At 39.7% G+C, this 15,139-nt stretch overlaps 1 protein-coding gene across 9 annotated transcripts in view; it reads left to right on the forward strand.

The window, feature by feature from the left end:
- The window catches only part of EYA4 (EYA transcriptional coactivator and phosphatase 4), a 169,105-nt gene that overhangs the window by 68,065 nt on the left and 85,901 nt on the right, over window positions 1–15,139 (forward strand). For 5 of the 9 annotated variants that reach the window (XM_084827575.1, XM_084827566.1, XM_084827568.1 and 2 more), the window contains exon 3: window positions 14,011–14,060. The exons of 2 other annotated variants lie outside the window; for them this stretch is intronic. In XM_084827575.1, the coding sequence (XP_084683701.1) occupies window positions 14,011–14,060 (50 nt within the window). Of the gene's footprint in view, window positions 1–1,541; window positions 1,630–14,010; window positions 14,061–15,139 lie in introns of those variants that run through there. 2 more of the 9 variants (XM_084827573.1, XM_084827569.1) reach the window with 2 other exon arrangements.

Here is a 15,139-nt window from a genome sequence, read left to right on the forward strand (position 1 = left end):
GTATTAGTCTCTATTTCCTGCTTTCCCAAATAAAGCTTGTTTTAACTTATAATATACACTTTTTTACATTATAAGGACATGGGTTTGACTGCTGACAGCATATTCATGTCTTTTAAAACATAATGTGGTTGGTGGGTCTGAATGTAGGTATTAGTAATGACCCTTGTGGCCCTGGCAATCCTTTCTAATAATAAAGTGTTAGAGCTGTCAAATGATGGCACAAATATCCTAATCTACCGAGATAGCTTTTTAATCCAAGTTATCAATCATGCTTTATTAGCTTTAACGGACTCAAGCTGCTGTCATTGAAATGTTGCACTGGGACAATGTGCCGACAATGTTCTGCAGGTGTAACTTTCACTCACATGCTGTCTGAGAGGCAAGAAGCTAGATTGTGCTCATGTTGGGAGAGAGTGCCATCTTCAGTTTCAAGTGTCCATTGTTGAACAGCACTGAACTTCTGAATTTTCCTTCTTTGTCAAATGTAAACTTATGCCTGCTTGTTTGAGACCTCAGGACAGGGTGGAAAGCAGGATACCCAATATAAAACACATACATGATCATTTTCTAATAAACTGTATTTTAATTATTAAATATTGTTTTAATGTGACTGTTGTAGCATACAGCTTGCAATATGCTAAATGGCTTTAATGCTTATATAATAAAAAGAATAATAAACAGTGACAACAATAACAAGAATATTTGTCATATGCCCAAACATATTGAGAACTGTTGAAAGCATATATTTGGATTTTTGCAAGGAAAAATAGAATATGTTAGCAATGGTAATAATATGAATAAACTCTGAAAATCATATTCACACTGGTTAGGTTTCTATCACATTGAATGTATCCATTTGAAAAAATATATAGCTAATTTGCTGTTTACATTGGAGTAGTGTCCAGTGTATTTGGCTCTTTCAACTGAGGAGCTGAAAGACCTTTGTAACTTGTTTCTAATTTATTACCATATTCTATTGTAGATACTGTCTAATGCATTCTTATGTGCTTGTCCCGAGAGAATGTGTGGTTTATGATGATGTTAGAAAACATCTTGTAATTTAAAAATACTTAGTGCTACTCTGTTTATACTTTTTAAGTTATGTTAATGTAGTTTGGGTACATATACATGGTTGTATAGATTTAAAAGGACTTCATAAAAATAAGAAGCAGATGTGCCACAGTGACAGCAGGCAAGTAGGGGTTGGGGAGCTGGGTTCATTAAAGAGCCTTGGGATAAATGCACCATGTAAGATACCAAGTGAAAGATAGAAGCTGTTGATGAGGGTGACCTCTGAATGCAAGTCATCTTACTATAAACAGAAGGGTGTGGAAAGCTATTGGTCTGAGCCAAGCTTGTTTACTATCCAGATCGCACTTTAGTTAACTTAAGTAAGGCCACTGAGCCTGCTGTGGCTGTTCAAGGAAGAACAACGTGTCTCTGGTTCTACCTGAAATTGAGACAATAGTGCTGTCTCCTAAATTATCTGATACTGAAATTGCCTATGCTCCTCCAGTGCTGGGTAGTGGAATACAGTTGATGCTAAACCTAACAAAGGCATATGCTTCTTCTAAAAAGGGTATCGACACGCTTGGGGAATCCTTTTAAATTTTTTCAGATGGAAATGAGGTAAGTGTATGATTTATTTCCATATGAACTAATGATTGGCATGTTCAGAAGGCAGTTGAGAGTGAATAGTGTCTAATCATTTAAGCCATCAAATCAGTAGTGAGATTTTTTCAGTTAAGTATAATTTTCCCTTCTGGGTTTGTTTAAAGTTGTGTGTTTCTTCATAGTTTTATTAAAATAGTCCACTCATGTATAGAAGTTCTTAATTGTTTTACCTTCAAACATCATTGTATAAAGGATTGTTGTATATATAATCTGAATTCATATTTAAACATTTCGCGTATATTAAAAGGGGAAAAGTATACTGAAAGCTTTGACAGCTAATATATGAAATGTTTAATTCTAGTGTTAAGCAATAAAATCATTACACATCTTGACATATATTTGTTTTCTTAACAAAAATTAACAGCACATTCCTATGTATGTTTACATAGAATTAGTCCTACTACGTTCTTACTTTGGGATAAGTGTTTATAGGATTGCAGCCTAAGTACATATATGAATACCTCTTAAACACTAGCTTTGTAGTGTTTCAGAGATAATTTCTGTTCAGACCAGAAAATGGCATACTGTTTTCTGTTATTCATTAATTCTTTGAACCTGACATTCCAGAACCAAAATATGGAGCTCGCCTTTTACAGCACTTTTCTGGAGTTTAGAAATCATTTTGGACTTTTGGGTACGGTTTATAGTGATGCAAATATATATCTGCATGCTAGTTAAGCAGGTGTTGTAGCTGTGTGTGTGTGTGTATTCTACCTGGAAGAAAGAACAACAGAGTCAGACAGCAAAAGTTAAAGTCCCATATTGCATTCAGGATCCATGATGTGAATTGGTATTAACAACTATTGCTTCTTAAATGTCTTCTTCATTCAAGGTAATTTGGGAGAGGCTTTTGCTTTATGAATAGTATTTTATTTTCCTAGAAAAGGAAGTAAAGTTTCACAGAGAGAAATGAAATGCTTGTACTGTCCATTTGTGAAAATTGATTTACAGCTGCAGGGAATTGTATTATTGAGGGAGTATGTTCTGCAGAAAAGTATTATAAATTATTACAGCCAATATGCTCCTCAATTTGGTTTGTATGGTTTAGTGAACAGCAAGCAGCAGTATCTGATTACATGTTTCTTTTCTTAGGTTGCTTGGTATTTTCTGAAACATATTTCAGAAAATATTCAGTTTCAGTTGAACCGTTTTTTTTAAATCAGACAGGTTTTGACTTCTAAACTCACAGCTTTTAGAATATGGAATCATATCTATAAATGAAATCTTCTGGTAAATCTTTAAAATGTTGCATTAACGAAAGCCCTTTAAATTATTTTTGAAAGGCATTTATTTAAATATGTATAATTACAGTATATAGTTCTATAAAATAGTTTAATGAATTGCATTGCATAAAAGAGCATCTGGGAAGTCCTCTGAGATTTAATGTTGGTAAAATGATGAGCGTATGTTTAGAAAAAGTAAGACGGCTGTTAAAGAAACACAAATTCCAAACAACTTATTAAGTGTATGTTGAATGATAATGTAACATGAGCAAAGATGAACAACTATAATGTACTTTTTTATTATTATTAAATTTATTAATCTCCCATCTGGCTGGTCACCCAGCCACTCTGGGCGATGCACAGCATACAATAAAACAGTTTAAAACAATAAAAATCTACAATAAAAACATTTTCTAAAATACCTTAACCCACCCCAAATGCCTGCCTGAACAACCACGTTTTTAATGCATGGCAGAAGCTCATTAAAGAGGGGGCATGGCGGAGTTCCCTAGGGAGGGAATTCCACAGAGTGGGGGCCACCACAGAAAAGGCCCTCTCCCTCAGCCCCACCAGTCTAGCTGTCCTGGCTGATGGGACAGAGAGAAGGCCATCCGAGGCTGATCTTGTTAAGCAGCCTATCTGGTGAACATTATGTGTGTGTGTGAGTTACATCGCATTTGTAGCAATTTTTGAATGCTCTTTACACTCCCCTACCCACACCCACACCCAGTCTTAGTTATAAACTAAGGGTGAAGTCTAATGGTGTCCGTCTGCCGGTAGCACAGAATAACAATGTAATTCAGTAGCACAGAATTCCATTTCAATCGGGCTTCAGGCCTGGTTTTGGAACGGAAACTGCCTTGGTCGCCCTGTGGGATGACCTCTGCCGGGAGAGGGACAGGGGGAATGCGACCCTGTTCATTCTTCTGGACCTCTCAGCGGCTTTCGATACCATCGACCATGGTATCCTTCTGGATAGGTTGTCCGGGTTGGGTGTTGGAGGCACTGCACTACAGTGGTTCTACTCCTACTTGGATGGCCGATTCCAGAAGGTGGTGCTGGGGGATTATTGCTCTGTGCCATGGCAATTGTGCCATGGGGTTCCACAGGGCTCTTATTTTATCCCCCATGCTGTTTAACATCTACATGAAACTGCTGGGGGAGGTTATCCGGAGGTGTGGGCTGAGGTGCCATCAATATGCGGATGACACCCAGCTCTACCTCTCTTTCTCATCAAAACCAGGTGAGGCAGTGGCTGTTCTGAACCAGTGCCTGGGCACGGTAATGGAGTGGATGAGGGCCAATAAACTGAAACTCAATCCAGACAAGACGGAGGTACTGTTAGTGGGTGGTTCGTCTGCCCGGCTAGGTGATATTCAACCTGTTCTGGATGGGGTTGCACTCCGCCTAAAGGATCACGTTCGTAGTTTGGGGGTGCTCTTGGATCCAGAACTGGCACAGGTGAACTCAGTGGCACGGAGCACTTTTTATCAGCTTAGGCTGGTATACCAACTATGCCCTTATCTGGACAGAGATAGCCTAGCTACAGTTATCCATGCTCTGATAACTTCTCGTCTGGATTACTGCAATGCGTTATATGTGGGGCTGCCTTTGAAAACAGTCTGGAAGCTTCAGCTGGTCCAAAATAGGGCAGCAAGATTGTTAACAGGGACTGGCCTGCGAACTCATATTACGCCAGTACTTTTCCAGCTGCACTGGATGTCAGTCCATTTCTGGGCCCAATTCAAAGTGCTGGTATTAACAGTCAAACCCTTAACAGCTTGGGGCCAGGTTATCTGAAGGATCGCCTCCTCCCGTATGTGCCTGCCTGGACCTTAAGATTATCATCAGCGGCTCTTCTCCATGAGCCCCTGCCAAAGGAAGTGAGGCGGGTGGCTACTAGGAGGAGGGCTTTTTCTGCTGTGGCACCCCGGCTCTGGAATGAGCTCCCTGGTGAGGTTCGCCTGGCACCTACATTGTATTCCTTTCAGCGCCAGGTGAAGACCTTTTTATTTTCCCAGGCATTTTAGCATTTTAGCTTTCTAAACTTTTAGCTTTGCTGTTTTAAATTTGTATTTTAAACTCCTGCACTGCTGCTAGGTTTTATTGTGGTTGTATTGTTATATTGTGGTTTTAATGTTCTATATATTTTAAATTGTTTTATTGTGTGCTGTTTGGTTTTAATTTTTGTGAACCGCCCAGAGAGCTTCGGCTATTGGGCGGTATAAAAATGAAATAAATAATAATAATAAATAATAATAACAGACATCATAGGTGAAATGGATTTTCCCTCCCTGCAGCTTCCCATGCACCCTTAAAATCTCTTTGGGAGGGTTGGGGACCCTCTGGAGCAGATTTGGGGAGGGGCGGTGGTAGAGCGGAAGGGGAAATCCTGTTGAACAAGCAGAACTCCACTTGCAAAATGCTGCAGTTCACCCATAAGTTTGGAATATGCTTAAAACATGGAATGGTAATCTAAAAATGGTTACCAGTGTTTTAAATGTACATATAACATTGATTAATAATGCTACTGTTTGTGAAATGCCCACTTAGGGGAAAAGTGATTAGGCATGTGTCCTGTACAAGCCCAGTTGAAGTTAATGGGAAAATACCGGTGATAAGCAAATAGAAAAAATAGCACAAAAACTGTGTAATGTAGATGTTAATATATTCCAGATATTTCCCTAGTCAATCAGATCTTAAAGATTAAGCTTATTTTACCAAAACAAACTCTTCAGTCAGCAGAGTCACCCGACATTTCATCAGTAAGAAAATTTGAATAACTTTAATTGGATAAGATATGTGTAATTTATATTTCATCTCATCTTATCCCAGTAGTTCAGGGCCATGATTATATGTTATAAAACAGAAGAAAAATAGATTATGTATAATTATTTCTAAAAGGAGTTAATAGGAAAAACATGGTTAAATAGTAAGGCCGGTGACATTTATGTCATGGAATTAATAGTTAAATCACAGTTGTGGAATTGACAGAGACCTATTTGGTTAGTCTAGCTCTTATTTGTTGATTGTTTTAGTAAATATTCAAGTACAGATCTTTGTAGATAAAACCAGGCCTTCCTTTAACAGATTAAAAATTGTCATTTTAGAAATAGCTATCCCTTAAGAATTCTATTGGCTATTGAACATGTGTGTGACAATTGATGTTTTTTCTGTTTGCTGGCAGTTAAAAAAAATGGCAATGTTTAGGAATTGTGTGAACACAAATTTCAAAGGTTCCTTATTGCAGTGAATAAAGATGTTTATTTTTTGGAGCTGTGTATATATGTTTGACACTCAGCATTTTGCACGCTCAGAGACCCATACAAAACTAAATGCATAAGTATACTTTTCACATATGCATTTTTTCCTAATAGAATTGAAAAGGATTTGTTCTACATTTGAAAACTTTATAAATGTTTTACAGATGTATAGTAGTGACATCTGTATTCAGGTACAGAAAATAATCCAAAGGATATCCTTACTGCGTAACATTTTACTTCGCTGAAACAAGAACTAATTCATGTCTGTTTATGGCCTTGTAGAAATCTGTTTGGGATGAGGCTGGATTGATTATGTGGTATAATTTTGTCTTGGATTGTGATGCCAATGTGCTGATCAGGCTGTGACAAATGAAGAACATTTTGTTAATTATCTTGTGGCCAAAATATTTTTGTAATTCAGGAAGTGTATAGGGGAATGTAAGATGCTGAGAACTTTAAAGTAACATTAATGCACCCCAATTCATTCTTAAAATATGTATGATGTTTATGTAAATCGGCCATGATCCAATTATATTTGTGCTTTAAAAAGGTATTTATGGGAAATGCTTGCTCCAGTATGGAGGATGCACATTCATATGCACATACAATTAAGAACAATGGAGTGTGGTAGATAGGCGGCATCGGCACTTGGATTTGCATGACAGTGCCCTTCAGATATATGCCTGTGGTTTCTGATCTGTGAAATTATACATATATGGAAATTTCCACACACCACACACACAAACACGCACACACACACCCCTACAACTCCTTAGCTTTACTGAATTAATGATCTGGTAAATCCTTTTTATATAATTCCACATGAAAGCCAAATTGTTTCATAATTTTGAACGTAACTTAGTAACTAACTCAGGGGTGAGCAACTTCTAGGGGTGGGGGTGGGGAGCATGGCTGAACTCCTTCCCCCCACCGCTGCATTTGCTGCCAGAATCTGGCAGCATGGCGACGGTTGCCCTTGAAAACAAGGTGCATGGGCACTGTACATCTTGTTTTCAAGCAAAACCACACCTTAGGGAGAATGATTCTGCTTCCACACAAGGCCTGCACTCCCCCTGCGCCTGTTTTCAAGCAGAATCACCACTTTTCTTGTCCCCACTATTGGAAATTCTGTGGCATGGGAGGGGGGAAGTGGTCAGTGGGTGGGCTGCACAAGTGGCCAGGAGCTTGCAATCTAAATTTTGACAAGGGAAACAACAGAGGTAGTGAGGGGTAAACAGGGAAGCAATATGCAGTTCTAATTGCATGTACTTAGGATTCATTACAACTGATAGAAACCAAAGGCTTCATAGAAAGGGATTATGAGGAGTTATTGGAATGAAGTAAGAGATGTGGCATCACACATGTGTCAGGGGAGCAGTTCCAAGTATATGGGGAGCAACAGAAGAAAGGGTGGAACCTCTGGAAGGAGCAGGAGACCTTTGGATGGTAGAGGAACAGAAATCACATGGATGCATTGGGATATAAGAGTGGAGAGATGCGCGGGCTAAGCCCCTACAGCGCTTTGAAAGTAAGGTCAAGGAGCTTGTCCTGAATCCAGGAGAAGGCAGTGCCAGTGTAGGGATTTAGGGAGGGGTGTGCCACATGATCAGAGCAATGACAGGGGTTAATGGTTTTGACAACGGAGTGCTGGATAGACATGGAAGGCGAGGGAAGGTGAGGCAACAGAAGACCACAGACGAGAAGATTGCAATAGTCTAGGGGAAAGATTATCAGGTCATGGACCAGAATTTTTTGCTGAAGAGACAGTGAAGAAGGAGCACATTTCTTCTATGGCCTAAACAAAGGAAAGAGAGGAGTCAAAGATAAAGCCAAGAGTCAGTGATATTATGTGTGCCACTTGCTGCGATAAGATATAAATACTAGATAATTTGTAGGGTTCCAACAGAATGCTATGATTAGTTAAGACCAGCTCCTAAGGTTTCCATATAAATGTGTCTATGACTGGGATTGGCATCACTTAGGTTTTCTGAGTATATCCGTAGTACAGACTGCTCCTTCTTATGAAGTCTACTGTGGTGGATAAGTAGATCCTTAACATTCTGTCCCCTTGTTAGAAGCAAAAAGAGGTTTCTGTTTACATCTTGGAATGCCTTTTATAAGGTGCCAATTATAGATGTTATTCTAGATGAGACATATAATATACATTTATGATTGGAGTGTAATGCAGTGATGTTAAACACTTCTGTGTTGAAGTCCCTTTGCAATTAGCTAGTTCCTTCCACTAACACTGGGAATAAATTGGTGAAATAAATTGGATCTACTTTATAAAAACTGGAATTGCTTTTTGTACAACTAAGATTAAGTATATCTAAAAATTTATGTAATTTGCTTTGGGATGCCTTTTGATTGTGTGTAAACTGATGTATACATTTAATAAACTAAATTAAAACACTGTTTACTCTCTCTGCCGTTTCATTGATAATTCAACTTTATACTGGGAATGCTTCCCTTTTCAGTTACTAGAATAATTAGGGCATACTTTTACATTCTACCCCACTCCCAAACCAGCAGTAAACCGTAGTCTAGTCAGTTGGGGCATCCAATTGGGCAAACTGGGGTGGTAGTATCTTCAGAGCAGGACGAAGACCCAATGTGTTGCAGCACATTTTGGTCTATTCCAGAAATGTTAGTCACATCTGGTGTGGCCAGTGAGTGGTGACAATACCATCCTCCAGTCATGCTAGAGGCTTAGAGCATATGAAATCCTCTGTGAGACCACCTCACATATTCTGGTAACATTTGCTGTGTCCAGCAGGCAACAATTTTCAGTATCTGTTGGCTGCACTGGAGATTTGGAGCATGCACATTGGCAACCCTGGAGTGGTCTAGGATGTCCCTGAAATGCTGTAGAAAGCTACCTCACATGCTCCAATTATATCAGGTATGGTGATACTCCCAGAGCAGCTTTGCCACATGCTCTGAACCATGTTTGTGCAAAGATGACAGGCATCTTTTTGAATGTTTGGAGTGAACAGTGGAATCTGTTCCAGCTTTCACAGTTCATTTTGGAGTTTTGGTGGAGTTCTGCAAAGTGGAACTTCAGCTCGTCTCTTCCTTAAAATGTTAAAGTTTTAAAACCAGTGATCTGAGGCCAATTAGTAGAATTACAACTATCCTTAACTAGTAAAACAGGGTGTTTCAGAAGTTCACATCAGATATCACATTACAACCTATTTTGCATTTCTCTCCCTTGAAAATGGATGCTGTGTTTAAGCCAATCTTTGAATATGATATGCACAATGTTCTGAAAGTACTCACCAAATTTCAATCCAGTATCTTAATCTTCAAGGTACATACTGCCATGTGTGTGTGTTTAATCATTGCTGTCTTCCTGGACAGTGGATTGGGACTTGAACATAAAGGTCGTGGGGGAGACTGGAGACCCAGGTTCAAATCTTTGCACAGCCATAAAATTCACTGAGTGTTGTTGTTTAGTCATTAAGTCGTGTTTGACTCTTCATGACCCCATGGACCATAGCACGTCAGGCCTTCCTGTCCACCGCTCTCTCTCCCGGAGTATGCTCAAGTTCATATTCATTGCATCGGTGATGCTATCTAGCCATCTCATCCTCTGCCTAATTCCAGTTTTGGCCCTAGTTGTGGCATCTACGATAGCTTAGGGATGTCAGAGAATTCCGTGACGGATCTCGGTGAGGCCGAATGCCAGTGCATTTGGCCCCCCGAAATCCATCACGGAACGAAGCCCCCGCTCCCCCACCCCACGAAAGGCACGCGAAACAGAGCACTTACCTGCTTCTGTCCGCGCTGCTTTGTGAATGGCGGCCGTCCTGGCCGCCATTCGCTTCCTCCTCTTCCTAGCCATGATAGGCTACGTAAATACTTATGTAGCCTATCAACAGCTAACGCAGGGATGCCATTTGTGTCCCTGTGGAGGCCATGATATGCTACGTTAGTATTTACGTAGCCTATCACAGCGGGGGGGGGGAACCCCAGTGTACGCAAATGGCGGCGCCTACTGCCATTTGCGTACACTGGGGAATTTTCCCCTGCCATGATAGGCTACGTAAATAATTACGTAGCCTATCACGGCTCAATACAGGGACGCAACTGGCGGTGGCTATGACAGCCGCCATTTGTGTCCCTGCAGGGCTGCCCAGTGGCCGGATGTCCAGCTGCAGGCAGCTGGAGCCGGCCAGCTGCTCTGCAGCTTGGTCGTGGAGCAGAGCCGGCTGGGCAGGATTCCAGGGGGAGGGATGGAGCGCCTCCCCCCGCATCGAGGATTCCGGGGGGAAGGACGGAGTGCCTCCCCCCTACCACGGATGCCCCTGCGCGGAGCCAGGTAAGGGGTTCGTACATCCCTACCATAGCTTTGGTGATTTTGTGGGCTAAGCAGTTTGTAGCACTGTTTTTAAAAGTCACATTTGTATTCTTCACTTCCCCTAAGGAATCCACGAGAAATATTTTTTATTAATTATTGGATTTCTTCCTTGTTAAAAACAAAAAAGAAACTCAAGCAACTTTCAACAAAATTATTAAAACCTACAAAATATAAAATAGTTAAAAACAATTTCCATTAATGATATCAAAAGGTAATATTTATTTATTTATTTCTATACCATCCAATTGCCGAAGCTCTCTGGGCGGTTCACAAAAATTTAAACCAAAAAGCACACAGTGAAACAATAAAACCAGAGTAAAACCTAGCAGCAATGCAGAGATTTAAAATACAGATTTAAAACAGCAATGCTAAAAGTCTTGAAAGCTAAATAAAAAGTAATAAAACTAAAACATCATTACACACCATAACCAAAACAACCGATGCATAAGAAGACCATCACAGGTCTTCAAATGACTGGTAGTTGAGGAAAGTCTTGACCTTGTGCTGAAAAGATGACAATGTTGGTACCACGTGGGCCTCACTGGGGAAAGCATTCCACAGTTGGGGGGCCACCACTGAAAAGGCCCTCTCTCTTATTGCAACCCTCCAAACCTTCCTTGGAGGAGGCACTCTGAGGAGGGCTCACATTTTGCTCACAATGTATGGTAGGTTCATACAAGGAGAAGTGCTCCATCAAATATTGCATTCCCAAGCCGTATAAGGCCTTAAAGAACAAACATGGCCACTTGAACTAGGCTTGGAAAAGTATAGTCAGCCAGTTCAAGCATGCCAGAATTATTGTTATATGCTTAGACCTTCTAGGTTGTGTAATCAGTCTGGCTGTTGCATTTTGCACTAGCTACAGAACTGTCTTTAAAGGCAGCTGTAATCTAACCTGGAGGTTACCAGATTATAGACTAATGAAGCCAGGTTATCCCTGTCCATGTAAGGGTGTAGCTGGGCCACCAGCTGAAGCTGGTAGAAGGCACTCCATGCCGCTGAGGCCACTTGAGCCTCAAGTGACAATGATAGCTCCAGGAGAACCCCCAAGAGAATAACTTGCTTTTTCATGGGGAGTGCAACGCCATCCAGAACAGCTTGAACACCCTCCAGCCAGTGCAAAGAACCACCCACTTATGGTCCTTCAAGGAATTATTTGTAGCATGATGAAAGGGTTGTTATGCTGGAGGCCGTTACTCCACTTCTGTATGTGCAGGGTATGTTTCAACAGGCACTGTTACCAATGTCTTATCTAGCCCTGTGGGTTTTCCACATTCTTAATGATGTTCAGAAAATGTTTATTATAATAACAGGAGCCTGACATCCACATTTAACCTTATCTCAGTGCTCTGAATATCCATGTTATCTCCCAGACCTAAGAGCACAAATGCCTAACCAATAGAGCAACACCAAAGACAGAACAAAACAGGTTGATTTTGTCTGAGGAAGTAAGAGTTTGACTTTGTGGTTGCTCAGCAACAAAAAACAGCTTTGACCTTGCTGTCTGCGCCTTCAGTCCAGAAGTATTTTGAATATTAGGAAGTAGAATGTTGTAAAGAACATGATGGTACCTACCAAGGAAGAAGACATATACATTTTAGAAAATACAAACCATAATTCTAAATCATTACCACTGCCTCTTTTGTTAGGGGACATGTTCCTAAATTAGCCACTTCACAACCTTACTGAATATAATGGATGTTTCTGATTTCAGAACATACCACCTTATTCATAGAACATAGAAAGGATTTCACAACTCCAGAATATTTTCTCATGAGCCCTATTTGCATGAGCCATTATGTCTCCCTTGGATAGTGGCTACAGCTGGAAGTTTTGCATACATTATCTATTGAACTTCCCTTTGGGGCCTTTAGTCCCCCAAATGTCCTGTTTTTCTAGTGTAATAGGAGATGAAGATCATGGCTTGTTCTCACACAATATTTTAAACATATCCCAGTTCCCTGAGTTTAGACATAACAAACTCAGATTCGTTTAAAATTAGAAGTGGAAGCTTTTCATCTCCTCCTTGCAGGCATGAAAAAGGAGAAAGGAAGGGGAGCATGAAAGCCCAAGGCTCACCATGGATTGTTCTTGTAGTAGGAACTCATGTTTTCCTGAATCCAGCTGGTAGATATTTGTGGTGGACATGAGCTTGGATCTAAGTCAAATTCCAACTTTATTCTTAACTAATCTTGACTAAGTCCCTGTTTTGGAGACTCTAACTCTACCACATATTGCAAGACTGAGAATTTTTTTTACAGTATGAATATGATTAGGATTATATCAGAGCAATCTTGTGGCCCCTAGACAGTATCTGAGGGGCCATAGGATACTAGGGATTTTCCCCTCTGAGGCTGCAGGAAGAGCTATGACCTCAGAGGTGGAAATCCCTGCTCAGTTTTCTCCACTCCTCCCAGCCACCGTGGAAAGCTCTGCAGCAGCTCCTCTCCCAAGATCTGAATTCCAGCCTCAGGATGACTGATAACAAAGAGATAGGAGAGGGTGTGGATCCACTACAGCATGCAGCAACTAGACAGGCTCAGAGGCCCATCTAGCAAAAAATACAGCAAAGGAGGATGGCGACCTTATACAAGCCTCTGCCATTTTCCCTGCAAGTCTCTTGCCGGCAGGTCTCCACCATCTGAGTCCTCCATCCACTGAGTGTCAATCCCACTGGATTGCGCCCTAAACCAAAGGTATGATATAAAACATAAGTTTACATACTCATAACTTTGGATCCAAGCTCAATGAAAAAGCTTTCTTGGAACAAAAGACAAAGTTGTCTATGTTTTGTGGAAATATTTCTGGTATTAGATTCAGAAGTTGCAAGCCCTATGCATGGAAAGCTGAACTTTATATGTTTTTTTTTTTGATGTGCATTCATTTAATGATAGAAGTAAAGTTATCACAAAGATAGAAAAGACAAAGTACATACTGTAGATACAGAGAGATAAAATTTGCAATATATATGGACTGGATGAACACACATTGGCAAAAAGACATTGAGCATACTGGATTCAGAAGATGAAAATTAATGTATGAATTATTAAACTAACACTGCTCTTTTGCCACAGAATCTGCTGTTTATTATTATGAGCTTTAGCAGGAAACAGAAGCAGTATCAGTTGGGAAAACATTTCTTTACAGAATTGAGAACAGTTCGGCTCTCTCCTTTCTAAGCAGGGAACCTGGTTCTTTGGTTTCTTTGTTCCAAGTCAGACTACTCCCAAACTATTTTAGCTGAACATTTTACATACTAATGGAGTCAAGGGAAGTTAAGTTGGCAGCTGTTCGTGGGATAATAATGAAGCACACTGTTTAGCATTGCATATCCGCACTGTAAAATGTGAGAAGTATTTTATAGAGACCATGGTGAGCAGGGCTATATCCACTTTGTGTGATGTAAGTGCATGAACTGTGGGCAAGGAAGCCTTCCTGTTTGTTTTGTTTTTACATGGGAAAATAACTGGCAATCATTTTTCTGTTGTAGGTGAAGAAAACGTGCACAGATTCAGATGTTTCAGAACCTCCAAATTCCAGGTAAAGCAACTAATACTCAGTCTTTTGATGCGTTTGAGCAATAAAAAGCAATAAATCTATTTACCAAAATAATAATTAAAGCCAGAGAGGAATAAAAATAGCATGATGGGTCATTAAGTTCCACAAACTGAAAATTTGTGTATTCCTCTGAATTCATTTCACTTTAGAGGTAATATTATTTTTGCATTACTGATCTGGATTAAGAGATAGAAAGTTGAATGCAGAATCAAATAGAAAAACCTTTATGAACAAATAATACTGCAGGTAAAGTGATTTCTCTTACATTTTTGTATATGCATTAGCATTTATTTTCACAATATTTTTGTCTTCTATGTGCAATAAAAATGACATGGATATTAGGAAATCACTATGCTCTGTTATGTTTCTTAGTGTTTGCTTCATGCATCTATTATATTTATGACATTTTTGTCTATGTTTTGGGCAATAAAACAAGAATGACTGTAAATATGCCATCCAGTTATTTATGTTCTGAGGTTACATCTGTTTTGTGTAAAAATTTGTAACATGAAACAACTTAGGCCTTTCATGGATTGCTTCATCTATTGCTTCTGTTTTCAAATAGGTCTAAATATTGCTAGTTTTTAAACAATCTTCCCATCTTATACTTGACTCGGCCTATTACTAACAATTAACCAGGACACAAAAATGTTTAGTAATTAAAATGAATTTTGAAACCCATCCTGAACTTATCCTTTTAGGACCTGAGTACCAAACTTCTCTTAAAAGCTGCCTACATGATCTAGGGACTTTCCAGTCATACTGTAGAATCTTTTATTTTGTTTCTTGTTGCTTGATGATACACTTTCTATAATAAATATTACCCAAATGTAAGTAAGTGTAGCTTGAGACGTGGCCCTTTTCCTACCAAGATCAATGAGAATTTTGCTATTAACATCAATAGCAAAATGTTTCCTTTCTATGCTGTTTCATGAGATTACATCTTTCCTTCCTGTTCTCATTAAATTCTGGAGTACTTAAATATCGGTAGCTGCTAGGTAAATATATTTTCAATAGCACTCAGAACCTTGAGTGCGTAGTTTTTAGCTATGCTAAAGTCA

This window comes from Heloderma suspectum, chromosome 1 (genome assembly GCF_057233095.1).
Source record: "Heloderma suspectum isolate Gila_16-S chromosome 1, 16-S_ref, whole genome shotgun sequence".
In the NCBI taxonomy this organism is placed as follows: domain Eukaryota; kingdom Metazoa; phylum Chordata; class Lepidosauria; order Squamata; family Helodermatidae; genus Heloderma; species Heloderma suspectum.